The sequence below is a fragment of the Schistocerca piceifrons genome, chromosome 1 (genome assembly GCF_021461385.2).
Source record: "Schistocerca piceifrons isolate TAMUIC-IGC-003096 chromosome 1, iqSchPice1.1, whole genome shotgun sequence".
NCBI classification, from domain to species: domain Eukaryota; kingdom Metazoa; phylum Arthropoda; class Insecta; order Orthoptera; family Acrididae; genus Schistocerca; species Schistocerca piceifrons.
In genome coordinates this window covers 823,248,034-823,268,525 of record NC_060138.1, presented here as the reverse complement: position 1 = coordinate 823,268,525, position 20,492 = coordinate 823,248,034, and the positions used below count along the sequence as shown (strand labels likewise).

The 20,492-nt window shown below is 46.8% G+C and overlaps 1 protein-coding gene and 1 pseudogene across 1 annotated transcript in view; both read left to right on the top strand.

Moving 5' to 3' along the window:
- LOC124714428 (fringe glycosyltransferase) overlaps positions 1–20,492 on the top strand; it is a 636,964-nt gene that overhangs the window by 243,767 nt on the left and 372,705 nt on the right. The window contains exon 3 of the mRNA XM_047243020.1: positions 14,200–14,248. Coding sequence (XP_047098976.1) covers positions 14,200–14,248 — 49 coding nt within the window. The remainder of the gene's footprint in view (positions 1–14,199; positions 14,249–20,492) is intronic.
- Positions 9,576–9,693, top strand: LOC124717569 (annotated as a pseudogene).

Sequence of the window (20,492 nt, the reverse complement as noted above, 5' to 3'; positions counted from 1 at the left end):
ACCTGATGTAACATCGACGGCATTCTTATGCTGCTGGCTGTTGGAGATTGCAGTCGCCTAATCCTAAACACACAATTGTCCTTAGCCAACCACAGAGACGTTGGCCTACCATTTTATCCACGGTTCGAATAGGCACACCTGCTTGTAATCTTGTGGTTGCTGTAGAATTCCAGTCTCAATTGACAACATAGTGAAACTTACGAAAAATGCGAGAAAATAGAAACCACAAAAGAAATAATACCTTATTTGCGGCATTTAGCTACACCTTCCAGTTACGTCTCTACATAGTCGCCGCTGCGACTCAGACATCTGTAGTAGTGGCGTACCAACTTCCCAACACCCTTGTCATAGAAGGCAGCCGCCCGTGATTTCCAATTTCGTACGCTTTTCTGCAGCTCGTTGTCTTTGTCAAAATTTTGTCTTCGTAGCAACGGTTCATGTGAGAGAAAAGATGAAAATCAGAGGATGGGAATCCTGTACGGAGGATGATCAAAAACTTTTCATCGAAAGCGTTGCAGAAGCGTCTTCGTTACACTTGCAGTGTGCAGCCGAGAATTGCAGTGAAGGAGAAGACGCATGAAAGTTAGGTGGGTTGCATGAAATCAGTCGTAATCCGTCAACTGATACTTTATAGTTGCCAGGAGACACTAATGTTCTACTGTAAGCGTTTTGACAGACTACTGTGCGCTCAGAACTGAAAAGTGCTACGTGACGCGATACACTGGCGTACTAGAGAAAATGCACAACACGTCTGCGCAAAGCACTGGAGTTTCACAGAAGTTTTAATGTCGCGACCGATCAGAGGTTGAAATAAAGCGCCCTCACTCTTCACTAGTTTAGCAGTGTTGGCGATTAGATATACGCCTAACCGCTGCTAACAAATGCACCAAGATCATTGGTTCGAATATGAACGATTGGGGGGATGGATGATGATGATGATGATGATGATGAAGACACAACACCCAGTCATCTCGAGGCAGGAAAAATCTGACCCCGCCGGGAATCGAACCCGGGACCCCGAGCTCGGGAAGCGAGAACGCTACCGCGAGACCACGAGGGCGGACTATTTTAATGGCATACCTACCCTGTAAGTTAATCTGCACATTTATGCTGATTTTCTTTCGGCAAGGCAGACAGGGTATATTTTCTTCGGCCCAAAATAACCAACGAGGCTGGGAGTCGTCATGTGAAACGTAGCGTAGACCTGCTGAGTGGTCAACTGTCAGCGCTACTTTCCCTGTTGTGGAGACATAGTGTACTGTATCATATACCAGTCCGTAGCTTGATAACCAAGTTCTCCAAATGTGGTATCTTTGATTTGAGAAATCAACCTGTTTCGGGCAGACATGATCCCATTTCGAAGTTCTATAAACAGGGAAAACAAGACTCATTATTTCACGTTATTTTACATACGCTACTGGATATTTGTCAATATTGTTAATGTAAAATACACCCCTAAAAGCAGTATGACATTAGATACAGTGAAAAACTAAGAAAATGCATGCAAACGACCATTTTACATGCAGCATAACACTCAAAAATCTGATGTCTATTCATTGACTAACGAAAAGCCATTTGGTATGGAATGAAGCTATATAGGTTTGAATCATGCTGCACCATGTCTGAGTCAACGTTTTTTCCTTTACAGTAACAGAAGTCAGTCACATGAAGACCGATGTTAGTTCCGCCACAGTTCGCCAGCTGTTCTGTTGTACCCTTCTGCCCAGCCTACGACGTCCGACATCTGTAATGAGCCGTGGTCGCCCAGTCCCACGACGTCTGGACGTGGTTTCAGCTTGGTTTCGCCATGTGCCGAAGGCGCCACAGCACTCCTCGAACACATGATAAGTCGCGTAGTTTCCAAAATGCTCGTGCCGAACACCGGGCCATCAGAATGTGCTCGCACTCAAACTCAGATGGATGTCGCGCCTGCCCCCTTCTACACATGGACAGAAAGTTCGCTGATACTACACGCAGAGTGCGTGTGTCCGACTACCAGTCTTTCGTCCTCCAGGTGACGCTGATATCGCCTGGACGGGTTAATATCGATAGCAGGTCGGTGGCCATAATGTTCTGGCTACTCAGAGTACATTCTACGATAGCTATGAAGCAACATTTTTTTTTCCATTCTTTTAGCAGGAGGTCTCTGGGACGACGGCCGTTTACTATCGTGACAAGTAAATAAAAACACCTACAACCGTCCTTTTTATTTTATTTTGTCGCTGTCAGTTTCTACCAGCTTTTTACTGTGATTATGTGTGCTCTTCTCTCTCTCTCTCTCTCTCTCTCTCTCTCTCTCTCTCTCTCTCACACACACACACACACACACACACACACACACACACACGCTCGCTTTACTGCAAGCGTGCCAAGGGAAAGATATTTATCCTCGAGAACTAATAAACCAGGCAATAAGCCTGAACCAGAAGCGAGACAGAGGGCGCGGTAAAGCGGTGCTGTGGTGGAGGCGGCTCTCCGAGCAGCGGTGGCCGGCACTTAATTGCCGCCTCACGACTCACGAGCAGCCGCGCCGCGCCGGCACACGACTGCCTCCTCCTCCTCCTCCCCCCCCCCCCCCATTTCCCCCACTCCACTCCTCGTACCACAGACATTATCTGAGGCCCCTTTCGCCCACGCCATTCACTGTCCCCCCCGCTCCACCACACACCCGTCACACTTCGTGAGCTGCTGAGTATAATCTCGCTCACCTGCAAGTGTCTCTTAAACCCACGGGGCAGTAAATGCTTTGCGTACGTAGCATTAGATTTTCCTAACCGCCTTATCCTCAACCGCCCGATTCAGGAGAGGGCGCGCAGATGCTTCGGGACAGTAACCGGAAATGTCGGGATTTCTGTCGCATCATTTTTACCGCCAGATCAGAACCTCGCCGCTGTTACCGTGCCGCAAAGCTTCAGCCTTATACCTCCCGTCTCCCTTCCCCTCTCGCTGACTGGTGTGACAGTGTTCTTTTCATTTGCAATAGCAGCCTACTTCTGCTGTACACTTACACTTTGCAACTGGTTACGGGTATTGTTATCTCTAAATGAAAGAATGGCCGTCCACTTTTTGATTTCTGTGTCAATCCGTACCTTGCTTTTTTTAGATACCAAAGTTTAAAGAGCCACATTCCTAAGGAAAGATACGAAAAAGTTACGCGGTAATAGAAGAAAAGACAGTGAAAGACGAGGAGAGAGGAAGAAAGTTCGTAAATCTATACCTTTGTTATGCAGCACTATTCTGAAGCGAAATGCGAACATTACTAAAACTGTGAGTGAATATTTGAAGTGTTGTGCATTGTATTGGTGTAAAAAGAAAGTGAGCTTGTGAAGTACGTAATGGGAAGCTGTTGGACAGAAGCAGCGTATAATGAAATCTGTTTAATATCTTACCGAAAGGCGCGGAAAGTCATACCTCTAGGCCTATAAATATCGCAAATTACTGTAATGTACGAAGCATACGTCAGGATTCATTCCCGTTCCATACACACATGGAGCGTGTGGCCATTAACTTCTCCCTTCTGTGCAAGCTGTTGTCTAATTTTGCCTGCACCATTTGTATGGCATGGATACGTGTGGACTAAAGATTGTTCTTATTTTCTGCGCTGAAAGACTCCTCTTCGTGTTGACAAAGCGGGTCCGCGTGACATACACGGTCTGCAGCGGAAAAGGCACGGTATATCCTCACGTCGATCAAAATATTGCGCCCTGTTTATTGTACTTTGTCGCTACCAGTTGCTACCAGTTTTTTTACACACACACACACACACACACACACACACACACACACACACACACACACACACACACACGCCCGCTCTTGGAGGAAGCCAAGTTTCGTCCTCACCGGAGAGGAAATCTTCAGGTAAGGGGTTCGTAGATTTTAGGAAGGTCAGATTCATACCGACGCCTGCTACTGGCTGAGAAGAAAGCCGGGATGCGAATCGGACATTCCAACATAGTATGTACAATACCCGAAAGATGTTCTTCGCAAATCACGACAAAACATTGGATCTCTGCAAAAAATATTCTGTCGACAATAGACAACAATATTTTAATAGTGTAACACTGTGTGCTACTCATTCTGCATCTTGGAGCTTATGACGCAGTAAACATACGCATCACACTCTGATTTTACATTTGCTTGCCTCCCTTGAGGTACTGTATTTACGTCGCTATCGATTGCTGTTTAAAGGTGATGATCCAAATGGTTCAAATGTCTATGAGCACTATGGGACTCAACATCTGAGGTTACCATTCCCCTAGACTTAAAACTACTCAAACCTAACTAACCTAAGGACACTACACACATCGATGCCCGTGGCAGGATTCTAACCTGCGACCGTAGCAGCAGCGCGGCTCCGGACTGAAGCGCCTAGAACCATTCGGTCACAATGGCCGGCTGGTGGTGATCCTCTTGTGAAGTTGATGTGTAGTACCGTTAAGGAATACTCTGCGGTCGGTTAGTTTTCGTACCAAGGTCAATAGAACTACAGTATACACCAGTCCGAAAACGAATTTCCGCTTGTCCACAGTAAGCCAATGCACACACAGTCCTCCGACAAGAACTCTCACAAAAATTCACTGTCAAAATATTCCTCTTCAATCACGAAATGGACCCATTTCAATAATTAGGAACGTCGATGAAATAAACAACAAAAGTAGAATAAAATCACAAGTTTAACTAGTAAACAGACAATGAATTACGCCAAAGTAACACACACATTTAATATAATCACAACTACAGGGTGTTTCAAAAATGATCGGTATATTTGAAACGGCAATAAAAACTAAACGAGCAGCGATAGAAACACACCGTTTGATGCAATATGCTTGAAACAACAGTACATTTTCAGGCGGACAAACTTTCGAAATTACAGTAGTTACAATTTTCAACAACAGATGGCGCTGCAAGTGATGTGAACGATATAGAAGACAACGCAGTCTGTGGGTGCGCCATTCTGTACGTCGTCTTTCTGCTGTAAGCGTGTGCTGTTCACAACGTGCAAGTGTGCTGTAGACAACATGGTTTATTCCTTAGAACAGAGGATTTTTCTGGTGTTGGAATTCCACCGCCTAGAACACAATGTTGTTGCAACAAGACGAAGTTTTCAACGGAGGTTTAATGTAACCAAAGGACCGAAAAGCGATACAATAAAGGATCTGTTTGAAAAATTTCAACGGACTGGGAACGTGACGGATGAACGTGCTGGAAAGGTAGGGCGACCGCGTACGGCAACCACAGAGGGCAACGCGCAGCTAGTGCAGCAGGTGATCCAACAGCGGCCTCGGGTTTCAGTTCGCCGTGTTGCAGCTGCGGTCCAAATGACGCCAACGTCCACGCATCGTCTCATGCGCCAGAGTTTACACCTCTATCCATACAAAATTCAAACGCGGCAACCCCTCAGCGCCGCTACCATTGCTGCACGAGAGACATTCGCTAACGATATAGTGCACAGGATTGATGACGGCGATATGCATGTGGGCAGCATTTGGTTTACTGACGAAGCTTATTTTTACCTGACGGCTTCGTCAATAAACGGAACTGGCGCATATGGGGAACCGAAAACCCCCTTGTTGCAGTCCCATCGTCCCTGCATCCTCAAAAAGTACTGGTCTGGGCCGCCATTTCTTCCAAAGGAATCATTGGCCCATTTTTCAGATCCGAAACGATTACTGCATCACGCTATCTGGACATTCTTCGTGAATTTGTGGCGGTACAAACTGCCTTAGACGACACTGCGAACACCTCGTGGTTTATGCAAGATGGTGCCCGGCCACATCGCACGGCCGACGTCTTTAATTTCCTGAATGAATATTTCGATGATCGTGTGATTGCTTTGGGCTATCCGAAACATACAGGAGGCGGCGTGGATTGGCCTCCCTATTCGCCAGACATGAACCCCTGTGACTTCTTTCTGTGGGGACACTTGAAAGACCAGATGTACCGCCAGAATCTAGAAACAATTGAACAGCTGAAGCAGTACATCTCATCTGCATGTGAAGCCATTCCGCCAGATACGTTGTCAAAGGTTTCGGGTAATTTCATTCAGAGACTACGCCATATTATTGCTACGCATGGTGGATATGTGGAAAATATCGTACTATAGTGTTTCCCAGACCGCAGCGCCATCTGTTGTTGAAAATTGTAACTACTGTAATTTCGAAAGTTTGTCTGCCTGAAAATGTACTGTTGTCCCAAGCATACTGCAACAAACGGCGTATTTCTATCGCTGCTCGTTTAGTTTTTATTGCCGTTTCAAATATACCGGTAATTTTTGAAACACCCTGTATATACTAAACTGGCGAAAAAGACCTCAATACTCCATGAGAATGTTAACAATACGCAATATACTGTACATCGCCGACTGTACGCAAGCCACCTAAATGTTTATTTGAATTGTGAACCCCTTATAAAATGAAATAATAATATGATTTAAAACTTACAATAAGCTATTGAACATCGTCTCAAAAGAGGTGGTTATTAGACAGCTTCTCGTCACTATGAATCACTAAATTTCAGATTCTTTAAAGATACTTGTTTGAAATATTAAAGTGATAGAAGATACTTGTAATATTAACACAGGCCTTCAGTTGCATTATAGCACGAAAAGAGGAAGGCTGCCTGAATGTCACTGTTAAGTAATAGTCACAGTGTACAGATTTAAGCTGGTATTTAACGTCTGCAAATTTTAGGATTCTTCGCTGTTCTTCCGTCTTCGTATCTTCTCCTCGATAGCAAGCAGCCAGTAGTGTACAGTTTGCCGGCTTGTTGTAAAGCCGGGAAGCACCCGCGCAAAATAGGAATATCTTACTTCGTCACAGACAAGGGATTTCAGATCGATTCCGTATTTCTGGATGGCTTTTGACACTGTACCACACAAGCGGCTCGTAGTGAAATTGCGTGCTTATGGAATATCGTCTCAGTTATGTGACTGAATTTGCGATTTCCTGTCAGAGGGGTCACGGTTCGTAGTAATTGACGGAGAGTCATAGAGTAAAACAGAAGTGATTTCTGGCGTTCCCCGAGGTAATGTTATAGGCCCTTTGCTGTTCCTTATCTATATAAACGATTTTGGAGACAAGCTGAACAGCCGTTTTCGGTTGTCCGCAGATGACCTCGTCGTTTATCGACTAATAAAGTCATCACAAGATCAAAACAAATTGCAAAAAGATTTAGAAAACATGTGAATGGTGCGAAAATTGGCAGCTGACCCTAAGTAACGAAAGGTGTTGAGGTCATCCACAGGAGTGCTAAAAGCAATCCGTTAAACTTCGGCTTCACGATAAATCAGTCTAATCTAAAGGCCGTAAATTGAACGAAATACCAAGGTATTACAATTACGAACAACACAAATTGGAAGGAACACACAGAAAATGTTGTGGGGGAAGGCTAACCAGAGGCTGCGTTTTATTGGCAGGACACTTAGAAAATGTAACGGACCTACTAAGGAAATTACCTACGAGTGTACGTCCTCTTTTAGAATACTGCTGCGCGGTGTGGGATCCTTACCAGGTAGGACTGACGGAGTAGATCGAAAAAGTTCAAAGAAAGGCAGCACGTTTTGTATTATCGCGAAATATGGGAGAGAGTATCACAGAAATGATACAGGATTTGGGCTGGAAATCACTAAAAGAAAGGCGTTTTTCGTTGCGACGGAATCTTCTCACGAAATTCCAATCACCAACTTTCTCCTCCGAATGCGAAAATATTTTGTTGACACCGACCTACATAGGGCGGAAAGGTCAGCACGATAAAATAAGGGAAATCAGAGTTCGTACAGAAAGATATAGGTGTTCATTCTTTCTACGCGCTATACGAGATTGGAATAATAGAGAATTATGAAGGTGAAACTTCCTGGCAGATTAAAACCGTGAGCCGGACCGAGACTCGAACTCGGGACCTTTGCCATTCGCGCGGAAGGCAAAGGTCCCGAGTTCGAGTCTCGGTCCGGCACACATTTTTAATCTGCCAGGAAGTTTGATATCAGCGCACACTCCGCCGCAGAATGAAACTCTCATTCTGGAATTATGAAGGTGGTTCGATGAACCTGTGCCAGGCTCTTGAATGTGATTTGCAGAGTACCCATGTAGATGTAGATAAGTGGCGCAGGGCGTTTGAGAGTGCAAGCGAGTGCGGCGGGCGCAGCGTCGCGGCCCAAGGTCGTGGCGGGCGGCCAGCGGCGGCCGTCGCGTCCTCGACCGCCTTCTCGTCGCCACGCGTTGGCCGCGCGCCGAGGGGAACGGCCTCCACAGCTGGCAGCACGCCGCGCCTCTACTGGGTACGACGCGTCCTCCCCGCTACCTGCCCGTAACGCAGCTGCCCTACCATAATGCGTGGCGAAGCGCTGTAGCCTCGGAACGAAGGCTTCGTCACCGGACTTTAATGTGACGACATATACTTACAAGGAAAACTGCCCATCACACCCCCTCAGATTTAGCGATGAGTTAGCCCGTTGGATAGCCCGTCAAAAACTGAACACAGATCAAGCATGAAAACAGGAAGAAGGGGTACTGAACTGTGGAAAAATGAAGATAAACAGAAACAGTGAACGGTTCAAATTTGATCTGTGCAACACAAATGACCGTTGTGTCGTGGTTGTGTGGTCACGGTGTTGGACTGCGCAGCAGAAGATCCGGGATCAATTCTCACTTAGTGTTTTTCATTAGCTTCCATGGAACCTGTGGTATGAACCGGAGGCACTACGTGAACGTTACTGCGTGCCACCAGCATCCCTTCATGCTTCACGTGTTCGCCGGCAGCGATTGCAACAGGATAACTGTCCGCGTCATGTGCTGCTGTGGCCGAGCGGTTCTACGCGCTTCAGTCCGGAACCGCGCTGCTGCAGTCGCAGGTTCTAATCCTGCCTCGGGCATGGATGTGTGTGATGTCCTTAAGTTAGTTAGATTTAGGTAGTTCTGAGTTCTAGGGGACTGATGACCTCAGATGTCAAGCCCCATAGTGCTCAGAGCCATTTAAACCATAACCGCCATCTCTATTCCATGACACGCAGAATTGCGGCTGGTGGTCTCGATGTTTCGGCTCATCTGTGAAGATTTACTGAGAATATTGCTGAAAATCTTTCATCATAGTGCGGAATGACAGTGCCGAATTGAGTAGCAGCAATTGCAAAACTGCGTTCAACCTGTTATCTGGCAAAAATATAAAAATAGTATCACGACGTATGAACAGAACTGCAGCTAATATCCCCTACAATTCTTCAGTTTCAACATTTCTTTGACAGGAACGGCACCTTTATTTAAATTCCTTAAAGCGTTTAATAATAGTTCTGTCAACGGTTGCGGTATTTAATTAGGAGACCAGTTTTGATTGAACCTTAAAGGGTCATTTTCAAGCCTGCCCGACTGACGCTTCACTGACCGTGTCTGATGTTAACAATAAACAGCGGAGTGGCAACACATGCTTTATAAGTGTTTGCAGGATGAATACCACAATCCACACATCGATTTTGACTTGGTAACGTGTATGTGCGATTGTGGCTTATTAAGATCAGGCACTTTCTGTGAAACCTCAGTAGGCCACTAGTGAAAATTAACCTATAAGGTTCGCAACTAGTTGGCAACGGCCTTGCCGCAGTGGATACACCGGTTCGCGTCAGATCACCGAAGTTAAGCACTGTCGGGCGTGGTCGGCGCCTGGATGGGTGACCATCCAGGCCGCCATGCGCTGTTGCCATTTTTCGGGGGTGCACAGCCTCGTGATGCCAATTGAGGAGCTACTCGACCGAATAGTAGCGGCTCCGTTCAAAGAAAACCATCATAACGACCGGGAGAACGGTGTGCTGACCACACGCCCCTCCTCTCTGCATCCTCAGTTAAGAATGACACGGCGGTCGGATGGTCCCGATGGGCCACTTGTGGCCTGGAGACGGAATGATTCGCATACTAGTTCCCTCATGAATACTGCAACTGTGGACAGAATCGTTCATAAACTCTGTAAGAAATTTCATAGTGTTGCCTGTTACCTCGAAGGGAAAAGATGGTTTCTGGGCTGTATGTTTATAACACATGAGAATGAATACGGCATACTCAGATGACTACTTCCTGAACAGGCCGCTGCCAGAGAAGCAAGTAATAAGATACGTCATTTACAACCAATGTTCATTACCAGTTTGTAGACAACTGTATCTCTAACCACATCTGTAGTTACTCAGGGCAGGACACATGGCGTCGCGGGTTTTGCAGAAGTTAACTGTACGCGAAGTATTGTAACTGAGCATCACCATTAGACAGTACCCTGACACGTGTTGTCATATCCGCACTGGCGCGGGACGGCTAAAAATGTAACGAGCTGTTACACTAAGTCCTCGTCCCCCCCCCCCCCCCTCCTTAACTGAGCGTATCTGAATGCTATACAACAGGCCGAGTTAGATTCCCGGCTGGGTCGCAGATTTTCTCCTCTCGGGAACTGCGTGTTGTGCGGTCTTCATCACCACCGTTCATCGTGTCGTCAGCTGAAGAGATTGGCAACTCGGTGGTCAAACTTGCCCAGGTTGGAACTCCTGGCCATCAGGTTGAAATTAGACAGCTCGCTGGGGGGGGGGGGGGGGGGGGAGTAAAGTTGGAAAAATGTACTCGTTGTTTCATATTACACTGCTTACTGCTTGCCTTTCCACATCTAACAAGAAATAAGCGTATATTCATTCACATCATAAACCGATAGAGTTTAAAGTAATGGTGAAGGCAGCCTTGGCACGCAGTGTTTACTGCCGGCAATAATTACTTTAGTTAATCACACGGTTAGAATCTTGTAGAACATTCCAAGTACGAAGGGAGAACAAATACTCTAATAAGAAAATGTCAACGCTATTAGGAAACTAGTGCGTTAGTTACAGAGATGACATCGCGAAGATTGCTGATACAGATTTATGTTCGGCGATCCGCCGGTACCGATAGCGCGCGCCATATCCAGTAACCCTATTCCGCGCAGGTGTTCCTAATGGCCCAGCACTGCCGTATAAAGCGGGCTACAACCACCACAGGCCATTATGGCCTGCTGTTGCGCGCAGTCGGCCGTCCAGAGGAATGCTGCACGCCGTGGTAGCTCCGCCGACGGATGGTATCGAGCTGCTCCGTCCCCCGACTGGTGGATTATCCTTCACCAGTGATCACACATACCACACAGTGCTGCGATGCGCTGATTCAGCACAAGTATTTGAACCGAGTACCTTGAGTACCTTGGCGGCAGGCTCTATTAATGAGGCAGCTATAGCTGTTAATGCACGAAACGCCTTTGCATACATACAGTTGGTATCACAGTATGTAGCGGGTAATAAGACCCAGTTTATTCAGAAACTAAAAACTATCTGTGGCTCGTCCATAAACTGCGCGTTTTGCGTTTTCACGCCTGCGTCAATACTGGTTCCATAAATTTTCTTAGATTTTTCATATAAAATGGCGCTTGGGAAGTTCTTTCTCCTAAAATTGATTTTGTGGGGGACTGACCGTGCCGTTAATACTCACCTAGCAATAACGTTGCATTTCTGTCTCATTCATTAGCAAACGCGATCATGACTTACATTAAAAAATAAATAAAATCTACATCTACATGAATAATCTGCAAATCACATTGAAGTGCCTAGCAGAGGGTTCATCGAACCACCTTCACAATTCTCTATTGTTCCAATCTCGTATAGCGCGCGGAAAGAATGAACACCTATATCTTTCCGTACGAGTTCTGATTTCCCTTATTTTATCTTGGTGATAGTTTCTCCCAATGTAGGTCGGTGTCAACAAAATATTTTCGCATTCAGAGGAGAAAGTTGGTGATTGGAATTTCGTGAGAAGATTCCGTAGCAACGAAAAACGCCTTTCTTTTAACGATTTCCAGCCCAAATCCTTTATCATTTCTGTGACACTCTCTCCCATATTTCGCGACAATACAAAACGTGCTGCCTTCCTTTGAACTTTTTCGATCTACTCCGTCAGTCCTACCTGGTAAGGATCCCACACCGCGCAGCAGTATTCTAAGAGAGGACAGACAAGCGTAGTGTAGCCAGTCTCCTTAGTCGGTCTGTTACATTTTCTAAGTGTCCTGACAATAAAACGCAGCCTTTGGTTAGCCTTCCCCACAACATTTTCTGTGTGTTCTTTCGGGACGTAGTTCACAGTTCTGTGCTAGCAGTTTTTGTTATGAAATATAATCCTGTATTATTCACCGCTGTCTTCATCAACTTAGATCTTCCTCAAAACTATCACCATGTAGAAATCACAAACCAAAGAAAATATCGTTCGAATCAACGTCTCACTGTGTATGGCTAAAAGAAAGTTTTGATGCGCAGAAATGCATTGATTCTTTCCCACTGGATAACAGCTAGCTTGAAAGTAACATTCGCACATCGTGTGTGCACTGCAAAGGATCAGAGATCAGTTACGTCGAAATAGTTAAATCGCTATTAACAGTTCCATGAAACCAGATAAGTAATTTTAATAGTATTTGCTTATGAACCCTTCATATAAGAACGACCAAGCCTTACAAATATTGACAAAAACAAGTCTGCAACAATTACAGTGTCAGAAGTTTGCATTCGCCAGTGGTAAAGTATCCACCAGCGCTCCTGTCGATAACAGAAGCCTGTGTTAACTGTCGCTGTTCCACATTCGTTGGCTCCATCGATCGTGAGCAAAAAAAAAAAATGGTTCAAATGGCTCTGAGCACTATGGGACTCAACTTCTGAGGTCATTAGTCCCCTAGAACTTAGAACTAGTTAAACCTAACTAACCTAAAGACATCACAAACATCCATGCCCGAGGCAGGATTCGAACCTGCGACCGTAGAGGTCTTGCGGTTCCAGACTGTAGCGCCTAGAACCGCTCGGCCATCACGGTCGGCCATATTACGTTAAAAAATCGCTTTGCTTTTGATTAGTGTACGATCAGAGGGACTCGGCAGAGCATAACAGTATGTGGATACCGCGCAGACAAGATACCCGCAAACGTCTGACTATTCAGGATCGTGGTAATCGACTCCTCTTACTACTTCGCAGCGCAGATTTTTTTTTATACCTACACTAGTGCGTGCACACAAGCGAGGAATAAGCATGACTCTATAAGAACGTACTTCAGAAATCGTTCATTTACAAACACTGAGTTAGCGCGTAGAACTATTTGCACTAACTAAGAAATCAAAAATGACAGCGCATGCTCAACTGTTTCAACACTACCCTAAAAACTCTTGAAAGCAGAGTCTACGAAGATTGTTATTAGTCACCTTCAACAAAGTTTTATTATGGAATAAGCATTCATCTAGAAGCTGTTGTCGACGCGGTGGTTTTTAAAAATGTTTCCATCTTCAGTTGATGTTCTTAAAAGTTTCGAATTTCCGGTCGACAACTTTAAATTACGTTGTGGAGTGGTTCTCTGCGCAGAAGTTCTTCAGAGATGCCGTTGGCTTTGCATTAACACCAGTCGCAAATTGTGTTTATGCATAATTTTCTTCTGAAATTTTGAAATTAGAACCTGTATAACTCTTCGGAGCACGAAACTTCACGTGAAGACTACGCCTCTTTCTTGTTGTCGTCGGCATCGTCCATGTACCTCCTGACGACTGTCGTGCAGCGAACGTAATCCCTCTATTACGAGCACGAGGTTCCGAGAAAAGAATAACAGGACGTGTTTTCGCTGACGAGGCGCTCTTGTTTGTGAAGGATTACTGTTCGCGTGACTTTGGAGTTTCCAGCGCTGCGCTTTCTGTCCAGTTCATTTTTCTGAGCGAAGATGGCGCCCATGTAATTCCCTGTGTGTGTGTGTGTGTGTGTGTGTGTGTGTGTGTCGCCCTGGGCAGACAGGAGCTGACCCGTAATTGGCTGCTGCTTCTTGCGAGGGCACGCACGGCCAGACCCTCTCGGTCCCCGCCCGTTGTCCCCACAGAACGCGTGTCCCCCTCACCGTTCCCGTAAAGCGCCGTGTCATCGCCTGTCCCAGTTAGGTAGGTGTCTGCGAGTTATTGTCACCGCGGCCCAGCCACACACCCTTGCGGGCACGTCCTCGTCCCACAATTCTCTTCTTCCGTCTACAATCACAATTCACAATTTCCTTTCATCTTCGTTAATAACTCCTCCGTTCGTTCTCTCTCTCTCTCTCTCTCTCTCTCTCTCTCTCTCTCTCTCTCTCTCTAGCTCGCTCACCCTCCTCCTCTTCTGTTTAAGAAAAAATTAACGATGGTCTTGTTCTTCTGTTGCAGACGTGGTTCTTCACGGACACGGACGATCCAGAGTTTCAGCTGAAGACTAGTAAGTATAATACATTCTCAATCTTTGTCAGCATAAATGAATTAGTAATGCAGAGTGTTCAATAAGTAACTATGTAGCTCATAACTTGTTGCATTAAAGTCATGGAAGTTACAAGAGACGCTGGAAGTGATCCCCTTGAACTTGAAGACACAGTTGCATACGTTTCTGCATGTTCTTGAAGACGTGCAGAACATTGAGAGTGATGTTCCGAATGTGACGTGTCAGTGCAGCATGTTCTTGTATGGTGTGTGGATTGCCTTCATAAGCCTTTCCCTTCAACGTACCCCATTGAAAGAAATGCGATGGAGCCACGTTGGATAAACGCGGAGGCCTGAGTCCTCGAGAGATGATGCGCTCACCGAAGATCTCCTTTAAAAAGTTCGCCTTGTGGGCGGTATGTGCAGTCGTCCCATCATGTTGGAAGCAGGCATTCTCAATTGTTGCCGAGCGGTTCTAGGCGCTACAGTCTGGAACCGCGCGACCGCTACGGTCGCAGGTTCGAATCCTGCCTCGGGCATGGATGTGTGTGATGTCCTTAGGTTAGTTAAGTTTAAGTAGTTCTAAGTTCTAGGGGACTGATGACCTCAGAAGTTAAGTCCCATAGTGCTCAGACCCATTCTCAATTTCGTCCCCATTCAGTTCACCTAGGAAGGGCTCCAGAATGCAAGTGCAGTACCGTTCTGCATTTATGGTGTCCCGAAAGAAGATAGGCCCAATGATGAGTTTACGAGTCACGGCGCACCACACACACACACACACACACACACACACACACACACACACACACACACTCCTTTTGATCATGCAGTGGGGACACCTTACATTCTTGCGGATTCTCCGTAGTCCATACACCACTATTCTGGCTACTCACGTAACCGGAAGCATGAAACCATACCTCATCCGTGAAAAACGTTGTCTAGAATTCCCTCATCATTGTCCTGCAGGAAGAACAGAAATCAGCTGCAAATGTTCACACGCATCGGGAGATCGGTGTGTCTCAGTTCATGCACGACCGATATTTTGTACGGATACATGGACAGTGACGTCCGGAGAATCTTGTGAGCGGAACATATGGACACGTGGGCCTGCTTAGCTAGTTGTATAACCGATTTCTTTGGACTTCGCAGCATCATGTCTTGCACCTCCGCCACCTTCTCTTCGGATGTGGATGGCCTGTCTGATTTTAGAGCATTATGAAAGCGACTGGTCTTTCGAAACTTGGTGATGAGGTTCCGTACAGCATTGCTATTAGGCATCTTCACTCCTGGGAACTTTGCTGCAAATGGAGCTTCTACTGCTTAGGCAAACTTGTGTCCATTGCGGAACACATGCTCCACAAGAAACACTCTTTGTGATCCAGGTCACCATGCTGATGACTGAACAATGTCACCCAAGGCGTTGGTCTTCAGTCAAACCGGACCTGCGAACAAATACAAATACCTGGTGAAATACGGTTCAGATAGGTTAAACAATCGTATCAATCTTTACTTAGAACACAACAACAAGGCACTGCATAGTTACTTCTTGAACAACCGGTATTAAAGTTTACTAACACTGTTTAGTTAGAAATTATCATTAATTTGTTACGCTCACAACCACTCTTGCTATAAATTAATTTTATTTTGGATCGTAGGATCATTTCTAATCTCAGTCCGCTTCTGAAAACATGTTTAGCAACTACATGAATAGTTTGCGAGAACTAAGATCGTCGAGTCTTTACTTCGTTTTACACAGCCAGAATGTTTGGTTCGTGGTCTATTGTGTTGAGAAATTTCGTAAATAATTGTTATTCTGTATTCATTAGGTCATTAAAAAGTCACGAATTTGGAACAGAAAGACATTGGTGTAGTCCATAAAAGCGACGTGCAACTTAATATTACACTGGAAGAGATTATCGAATTTGATAAATTTTGATCTAAAACAGGGTTCTCAAAAGTATGTTGTTGTAAAGTTGGAAGACTTCACGTTTATAGGACGGTAGTCAGCCATTTCCAGTTTTTATCCTTAAAGCATAAACACATAATGCATCCATTTTCTGAGAAAATCACCGTCAAATTTTCGAGGTAGGCGCTACTTCATGTGCATTTTAGCGAGAAAAAAAGTTTAGCTAAAGCAGTGGCAGAGAGGCTAACGCGTTGAGGCTTGGAGCTTTTGCGTCCAGTGTTGGAAACCTGATATTATTTTCATGTTTACGTTTCATTTATCTACTCCCATGTCCGTGGAAGATCATTCCACGAATGTTTTCCAAGTTATATTGAAACAACATTGTCATTATCCGTCTACTACTGGTGAATATATTTTAAAAAGAAGAGAAGAAATCGATCAATGACGAGGAAATTATTTGAAAATGTTTTCAGTGAAATTCTTGTTGTGCATCTTGATTCATACTCGTTTGCAAGCGCTAGTTTTCGGTAATTTGGTGCGTTATGCGTAGATTGCCACGACATTATAGACAGCGCGTGAAATCTTCAGCAGTGTTAACGACGTTTCTTTCTCGAGTGAGATTCCTACGAAGAAACGTCACTGTGGCAAATCTGCGTTAGCACGATGCTCGTCGTGTTCAGAATTTGTTTCGAATGTTTCTATGAACGGTTTCACCCAAGGGGATGCACCAAAACGTCCTGTAGAATAAACTTAAGAATAAAATATGGGATGTCATATAAGAGTGAAATATAGGAATATGAGTGTTTAAAAATATTTTAACCCATGAAAATATAATACACACACACACACACACACACACACACACACACACACACACACACACACACACTCACTCTCACACTCACCCCCCCCCCCCCCCCTGCGGGTCCGGGGATTAGAATAGGCCCGAGGTATTCCTGCCTGTCGTAAGAGGCGACTAAAAGGAGTCCCTCCCCCTCAAGGGGGTAGTTAGCGCCTGCGTCCGGAGACAGACGGTTCCACGACCTCTATTTGCGGTCATTTTGCTTTTTCACTTCTCGTTTCTTCCTTCCTTTGGTTGGTTCCTTTCTTTGCTCTTCTCCACCTCACTGTCTTCCTTACTCTTTCCCTTGTCTTCTTCTCCTTGTCTTCTTCTCCTTGCCTTCTTCTCCTTGCCTTCTTCTCATTGCCTTCTTCTCCTTGCCTTCTTCTCCTTGCCTTCTTCTCATTGCCTTCTTCTCATTGCCTTCTTCTCCTTGCCTTCTTCTCATTGCCTTCTTCTCATTGCCTTCTTCTCCTTGCCTTCTTCTCCTTGCCTTCTCTGGTCTCCGCCTCGGCGTTTGAGACAGTCTGTCCTCTCTCTCCCTCTCTCTCTTCTTTTTCCTCTTCTTCCTTCCTCTTCTTCCTTCCTCCCTGTGCGCGCCTGAAGGCCGACCCACGCGTTCGCACGCGTAGCCGGTGACGGGGTAACGCGTAATTCCCCGCCCTGGGTAGACATGTAAGGCACGCACGTACCCCCTGGTAAAGGCCAGGCCCAGGGAGGGGTGATTGCCTGAGCTGATACCTTCTGACCATGCCGATTGGTCCCTCCGTCTGTTTCTCGGGAGGTGTGACCTGAGGTGTAAACATTCACCTAAGGCGGGAGTGCCCTCTGAGAGGGTCCCCACAAGGAAGGAGCGCGCCATCGGAGACGCTGGCAATCATGGGGGATTCCTCCGCAATGGATTTCACTCCATCTCTCTCGACTTCTGCCCAAAAACGGAAACTTGACCAGCCACCAGTGACCAAAGTACTACCGCCTGCCCCACAGTTCCTCGTCGTTTCTCGATCTGAGGACGGAAAGGATTTTTCCTCTGTCAGCCCTTTCGTTATCCAGAAGGGCATAGATGCCATAGCCGGATCTGTCAAATCTTGTACCAGGTTGCGTAACGGTACCTTATTACTAGAAACTGAGAGCGCCTTTCAGGCACAAAAACTGCTTCGGACCACACTCCTGTACACGTTCCCTGTCTGGGTGGAGGTTCACCGAACTTTGAATTCGTCTCGTGGTGTGGTCTATAGTAGATCCCTCGACGGATTGACTGACGAGGAGATTCAATCTTTCCTCGCTGAGCAGGGCATGACGGCTGTCCAAAGGGTCATGAAAAAGGTCAACAATGACACTTTTCTTGACCTTTGATAGTGTTAAGCTGCCATCGCGCATCAAGGCGGGCTACGAGGTTATTTCTGTTCGCCCCTATGTCCCGACACCTACGCGCTGCTACCAGTGTCAGCGTTTCAATCACACTCGACAGTCTTGTTCAAATGCGGCTAAATGTGTCACTTGTGGCAGGGATGTCCATGAGGGTGACTGTCCACCTCCATCTCCTCGTTGTGTGAACTGTCAGGGTGACCATGCCGCATCCTCCCGCGACTGTCCTGTCTATAAGGAAGAACGCTGTATCCAAGAAATTCGGGTCAAAGAGAAAGTGTCCACCTCGGCTGCTCGCAAGCTATTGGCTAGTAGGAAGCCCACGCTGCTCCCAGCGGGGAAATACAGTACTGTCCTCGCCTCTCCTCGCACTACGAGGGAGGTGGCAACCCAGACATGCGATCTGACCTTCAGCACCACGGTCGTCCGTTCGGCCAGTGCTAAGATCGCGCGGTCAACGTCTCCTCTTCCTCCCATCACCCCACAGACACCAGCCCCTTCATGAGCTTCTGCTAAGACGAAGACCCAGAAGTCAGATGCACGGGCCTTCAAGAGGGAACCGTCCCGTGCAGACTTCCTACGTACCTCGACCTCCCAGCCTTCGACCGGTACTTCCACCAAACGACCTTCCAAGAAGGCTCATAGGAAGCACAGTTCCCCGCCACGGCGCATTTCTTCTCCTGCGCCACCCAGCGGTTGCCGCCCCAGGCTGTCATCCGTTTCGCCTGGCCGCACCGCTGGTAGCGGAACATCTGGCCGTTCACCGGCGGAGGAAGCTCCCCCTCCCGGCCATCTTACCAAGATGGCCGTTGAACCTATAGACCCAATGGACGATGACTGTCCGCCTACTGATAGCGGTGGCAGTGTTCGCTCGAAGCCAGGCCCTCAGCGGCCTTCGAGGTGACCCCTTCTTTCATCTTCCCTTTCTTCTTACGATGGCACTTATTCACTGGAATATTCGCAGCATTCGCTCCAACCGAGAGGACTTGAAGTTGCTGCTCCGCTTGCACCGTCCGCTCGTCGTAGCCCTCCAGGAAACGAAGCTACGCCCATGCGATCAAATTGCCTTGGCACACTACACCTCTGTGCGTTTTGACCTACCCCCTGTGGTAGGTATTCCGGCTCATGGAGGGGTTATGTTGCTGGTCCGGGATGATATTTACTACGATCCCATCACATTGCACACCGGCCTGCAGGCAGTTGCCATCTGCATTACTCTCCCCACTTTTACATTTTCCATTTGTACCGTTTACACTCCATCGTCATCTGCCGTTACCAGGGCAGACATGATGCAGCTTATTGCTCAGCTACCTGCCCCATTTTTGTTAACTGGAGACTTCAATGCCCACCATCCCCTTTGGGGCTCTCCGGCACCCTGCCCGAGGGGCTCCCTGTTAGCAGACCTTTTCAACCAGCTCAATCTTGTCTGCCTCAATACTGGCGCCCCTACTTTTCTTTCGGACACATCTCACACCTATTCCCATTTAGACCTCTCTATATGTACTACCCAACTTGCACGCCGGTTTGAGTGGTATACACTTTCTGATACATATTCGAGCGACCACTTCCCGTGTGTTATCCATCTCCTGCAGCATACCCCCTCCCCGTGCTCATCTAGTTGGAACATCTCCAAAGCAGACTGGGGGCTCTTCTCTTCCAGGGCGACCTTTCAGGATCAAACCTTCACAAGCTGCGATCGTCAGGTCGCACACCTCACGGAAGTCATTCTCACTGCTGCTGAATATTCCATCCCTCACCCTACTTCTTCTCCACGTCGCGTACCGGTCCCCTGGTGGACCGCAGCATGTAGAGACGCTTTACGTGCTCGTCGACGTGCTTTACGCACCTTTAAACGCCACCCTACAGTGGCGAATTGTATCACTTATAAACGATTACGTGCACAGTGTCGTCGTATTATTAAAGAAAGCAAGAAAGCCAGCTGGGCTGCTTTCGCAAGCACCTTCAACAGTTTTACTCCTTCTTCTGTTGTCTGGGGTAGCCTGCGCCGGCTATCTGGCACTAAGGTCCACTCACCAGTTTCTGGCTTGATGGTCGCGAATGACGTCCTTGTGGCCCCAGAGGATGTCTCCAATGCCTTCGGCCGCTTTTTCGCAGAGGTTTCGAGCTCCGCCCATTACCACCCTGCCTTCC